The 5,130-nt window shown below is 45.0% G+C and overlaps 1 protein-coding gene across 1 annotated transcript; it reads right to left on the reverse strand.

The window, feature by feature from the left end:
* Positions 1-348: 348 nt before the first annotated feature.
* LOC137364054 (histone H1-like protein HC2) lies at positions 349-762 on the reverse strand. Its single transcript, XM_068027517.1, has one exon. The coding sequence runs from the start codon at positions 760-762 to the stop codon at positions 349-351; it is 414 nt and encodes a 137-aa protein (XP_067883618.1).
* Between the last annotated feature and the right edge of the window lie 4,368 nt (positions 763-5,130).

Genomic DNA, 5,130 nt, shown 5'->3' on the forward strand with positions numbered 1-5,130 from the left:
ACATTCCTGGCCAGTATTATGGTCCCACACAGAAGCAGCTAGATATCATAATATATTTATTCTGATCGAGAAAGTGCGAGTGTAACAAATGTTTCAGTTCAATGGTCGCTGTTGAGAATGATCCCCGCTGCGGGATTATTTTATTTATCTATGTTTTCATCATTTGGTGGAATATGAGCTTCACTAGCAAGGCCACAGTTGCTGACCATCTCTAATTACCCATGAAAAGATTGCCGCAAGCCCCGTCAGCTCGTTACAGAGAGACACAGTGACTCTGAGAGTAACTTGCTGTTATGAATTTTTTAAAATGCATTTAATTTACTTCTTTTTGGGCTTTGTTTACTTGGGCTATTTTGTATACGCCTTGGCCGCCTTTGTTTTCACACTGGTGATCTTTCTGCAGCTCTTGGACTTCCTTGCCCCTGCCTTTTCACCGGCGGGCCCAATAGCCATTTTGTTTCGGGGTGCTTCATTCCGGCTGGTCGTTTTCTGGTCTGCTGTTTTCTTGGCTGCTGGCTTCTTTGCTGCTGTTTTCTTGGCTGATGGTCTCTTGACTGGAGACTTCCTGGCTCGGGATTTCGTGGCTGCCGGTTTCCTGGCTGGGGATGTATTCACTGCTGCTTTACTGGCTTGGGATTTCTTGGCTGCTGAATTCTTTGCTCGGTATTTCCCAGCTGTGGATTTTCTGGCTGCTGGTTTCTTAACTGCTGGTTTAATGGCTTGGGATGTTTTGTCTTTTGGTTTCCTGGACAGAGATTTCATGGCTGCTTATTCATTTACATTGTTTTTTCTTTTCCGTGGGTTTTCTTACTGTCCGACCTTGAAGCTTCCACATGGCACGCTGTTTAATCATTTAAAAGCTCATGTGATCCAATTGAAAGTGACAGGTTAGATCCATTTTGGTTCAGTTGCAGGAAGCAAAGAGTTATGCTCGACCTTTGACTAGAACGCTATTTTCAGTTGGTTTTTTGCAGGGTTCAGTAATAGTTGCCTTGATTTCCGTGCTATACATCAATGGGTTAGAATTAAATATAAAGGAAAGTACTTAGAAGTTTTCAGGTGATGCGAAAATTAAGCGTGTGGTTGATAGTGACGATGAAAGCCTTAGACTTCAGAAAGTTACGTATGGACTGGTCAGATGGGCAGAAAAGTGGCAAATGGAATTCAAACCAGAGAAGAGTGAGGTAATACATTGTAATATGCATCGACAAATCCCTGGAGGTATCAGGACAGGAAGACAAAAACATCAGGATGTCGTACAGATAGTTCCTTTTATTGGCCAATGCCTTGAGAATAAGATTAGGGAGGTTATGCTGGAAGTTTATCAACTCAGGTTAGACTGCAACTGGTGTTCTGCCTACCGTTCTACTCACTGAATTGCAGGATCTATGTAATCACATTACGGAGGACACAGATGCGATTCGCAACGATGTTTTCAGGATGCAGAAAGTTCGTTATGAGGAATTAATGGACAGGCTTTGTTTGCTTTCTTTGGAACAGAGGAGGCTGAGGGGAGATGAGCTTCGGACCTCACATTTATAGCATCACTAAGACAGCCTTGCTCCACCTGCATAACATTACTCGACGTTTCGCGTTTCTCAGCACATTTGCCGTTGTCTTCGTTACTTCTGGACTTGACTACTACATTGCACTAATGTTTGGTCTCCTACTTGAAACTCTCTGTAAACTTGAAGTCATCCAAAACACCGCTGCCCGTGTCTTAGCTATCAATGCTATCACCGCTATGCTCACTGACCTACATCGGCTTCCTTTCAAGCAGAATCTTGATTTTCAAATTATCAGCCTGTTTTTCAAATCCCTGCATGACTTCGCCCCTCTTTCGTTCTGTGATCTCCTCCAGCCCAACAAGCTTCCAAGGTATCACCTGCTGCTCTTATTCCGAGCGAATGTGCATTCCTGATTTTAATCGTTACACCATTGGTTCTGGTGCCTTCAGTTGCAAGATCTTGAAAACTCTTCCTACATCTCTCCACCTCTCCTTCACACTTTCCTCCTTTAAGGCAGTCCTTAACACCTACATTTTTACCAAGATTGCTTAATATGACTTAATATATCCTTATGTGACAATGTGTCATATTTTGTTCTTTAATAATTAAGTGAATTACATTAAAGGCGCTATATAAATATAAGTTGTTATTGTTGTGCCAAAATTATAAGGGGCATCGATAGAGTGATAGCAAGGAACGATTTAAATTAGTAGAATGGTTTATATTTGGGGCCATGGATTTAACATAATTGTTGGAGGCATTCGAGCGGTGTTGAGGACTAGTTCTTTTAAATCCAGAGTTGACATCTGTCTCGAATTGAATGTGCAAAAGGATGGTAGAGGCAGAAGTAAAATGCAGAAGAGAAGATGTAAAAAATACTAGATATGCACTTGAGGTGACTTTAATTTCAGGACGTCCGACCAAGATATGGAAGGTATGTTTTGACTGGAAAGCTCTTTTTCGGCTGGCACGGATACGATGGGCGAAATGGCTTCCTTTTCCCTGAAACATTCTGTGCATTTATGGCTTCATTGAGCCTGTGGCTTGCCAGACCCTTCTTCATCACAGACAGGTACAGGCCCTTGCGATTGCTCTCAGCTGTCACAGAATTGAGGATCTGTTCATCCAACTTTGGACGGGCTGTCTTGGATTGAGAAACCAACTCTTTTTTTTTCTTCGAAGCATTGCTTTGACTGGCAGCGACAGGTGGAACGTTTTTGGTAGCTGCAGTGTCAGTCATGTCTGTTGAATATCAACCAGACAGTCAGAACTGCACTATAAATGAAGCAAGACGCAGCGAGCCAAACTAACTTAAAGACAGAAAGCAGACAGGACAGAGGCAACTTGCTGTCAGCTCTCACATTCTGCACCAGCTTTTTGCTTCTCTCTCCTCATCAATTCGCCGATTCCAATTGAAGTTGGTCACTCCAGATTACCAGACCAACCTTTTACTCTCACTAAAACCAGAATGTTTGCTGTGAATGAAGTTTCATCCGAATAAAAGGCAGCACTTTATGTTAAAATATTCTTCATTGCGACACTTTTAGTTTCGGTGACTGCAGCGTTGATAGCAACAGAGGTGCGTGAACGGGCTTACAGCTGAGAAGTCAATTTCAGCGTAAGTTTAAAAGTGAATTCCCTTTTGTTTTCGGAGGACCAGGGGACTGCTGGGTAAGGAAAAGGGTATATATTTGTGTGGTTTAGAATCTCTTTCTTTTAGTTTCGGTGACTGCAGCGTTGATAGCAACGGAGGTGCGTGAACGGGCTTACAGCTGAGAAGTCAATTTCAGCGTAAGTTTAAAAGTGAATTCCCTTTTGTTTTCGGAGGACCAGGGGACTGCTGGGTAAGGAAAAGGGTATATATTTGTGTGGTGGCTGTACCCGAGACACTACACGTGTAGTGTCTCCCACCCACCCTCCTCCTCTAACCAAAAAAAAAGGACTCTGGTGTGTTGATAAGGTAAACTTTTTATTTGGGAAGTTCTGTCCGTTGGATTGCTAACCTAACAAGTTTTGACTTTTTGTTTTTTTGGTTCTTCAGTAGATTTTTTTGGGAATTTGGAATAGTGGGAATGGAGATTAAGGCAGTTGTATGTTCCTCCTGCAGAATGTGGGAGGTAAGGGTCGCCAAGAGTGTCCCTGCTGACTGCATCTGTGGGAAGTGCACCCAACTCCAGCTCCTCGAGAACCGCGTTAGGGAACTGGAGCTGGAGCTGGATGAACTTCGGATCATTCGGGAGGCGGAGGAGGTTATTGAGAGGAGTTATGGGGAGGTAGTCACACCTCAGGTAAAAGAAGTAGGTAGATGGGTTACCGTCAGGGGAAGGAGAGGAAACCAGCAGGCAGTGCAGGGATCCCCTGTGGCTGTTTCCCTCAACAACAGGTATACCGTTTTGGATACTGTTGCGGGGGACGACTTACCAGGGGTAAGCAATGGGGTACAGATATCTGGCACAGAGTCTGTCCCTGTTGCTCAGAAGGGAAGGGGGAAGAGGAGCAGAATATTAGTCATTGGGGACTCCATAGTTAGGGGAACAGATAGGAGGTTCTGTGGGAACGAGAGAGACTCACGGTTGGGATGTTGCCTCCCAGGTGCCAGGGTTCGTGATGTCTCGGATCGTGTTTTTGGGATCCTTAATGGGGAGGGGGAGCAGCCCCAAGTCGTGGTCCACATAGGCACCAACGACATAGGTAGGAAGAGAGATGGGGATTTAAGACAGAAATTTAGGGAGCTAGGGTGGAAGCTTAGAGCAAGAACAAACAGAATTGTTATCTCTGGGTTGTTGCCCGTGCCACGTGATAGCGAAGCGAGGAATAGGGAGAGAGAGGAGTTGAACACGTGGCTGCAGGGATGGTGCAGGAGGGAGGGATTTGGTTTCCTGGATAATTGGGGCTCGTTCTGGGGTAGGTGGGACCTCTACAAACAGGATGGTCTTCACCTGAACCAGAGGGGTACCAATATCCTGGGGGGGAGGTTTGGTAGTGCTCTTCGGGGGGGTTTAAACTAATTCAGCAGGGGAATGGGAACCCAAATTGTAGTGCCAGTGTACAGGATGGTGAGAGTAGTGAGGTCAGGGATATGGTTACAAGGAAGCAAGAGGGCACTGGCAAGCAAGAACCTGGTTTAAAGTGTGTCTATTTCAACGCCAGGAGCATCCGGAATAAGGTGGGTGAGCTTGCAGCATGGGTTGGTACCTGGGATCTCGATGTAGTGGCCATTTCGGAGACATGGGTAGAGCAGGGGCAGGAATGGATGTTGCAGATTCCGGGATTTAGATGTTTCAGTAAGAACAGAGAAGATGGTAAAAGAGGGGGGGGTGTGGCATTGTTAATCAAGGAGAGTATTACAGCGACAGAAAGGACGTATGAGGACTCGTCTACTGAGGTAGTATGGGCTGAGGTTAGAAACAGTAGAGGTGAGGTTACCCTGTTGGGAGTCTTTTATAGACCTCCGAATAGTTCCAGAGATGTAGAGGAAAGGATAGCGAAGATGATTCTCGACAGGGGTGAGAGTAACAGGGTAGTTGTTATGGGGGACTTTAACTTTCCAAATATCGACTGGAAATACTATAGTTCGAGTACTTTAGATGGGTCAGTTTTTGTCCAGTGTGTGCAGGAGGGT

The sequence above is a fragment of the Heterodontus francisci genome, unplaced genomic scaffold (genome assembly GCF_036365525.1).
Source record: "Heterodontus francisci isolate sHetFra1 unplaced genomic scaffold, sHetFra1.hap1 HAP1_SCAFFOLD_99, whole genome shotgun sequence".
Lineage (NCBI taxonomy): Eukaryota > Metazoa > Chordata > Chondrichthyes > Heterodontiformes > Heterodontidae > Heterodontus > Heterodontus francisci.

Bases quoted from the DNA above. Each gene is read 5' to 3' on its own strand.
- LOC137364054 (XM_068027517.1), bottom strand. From the start codon at position 762: ATGAAATCTCTGTCCAGGAAACCAAAAGACAAAACATCCCAAGCCATT.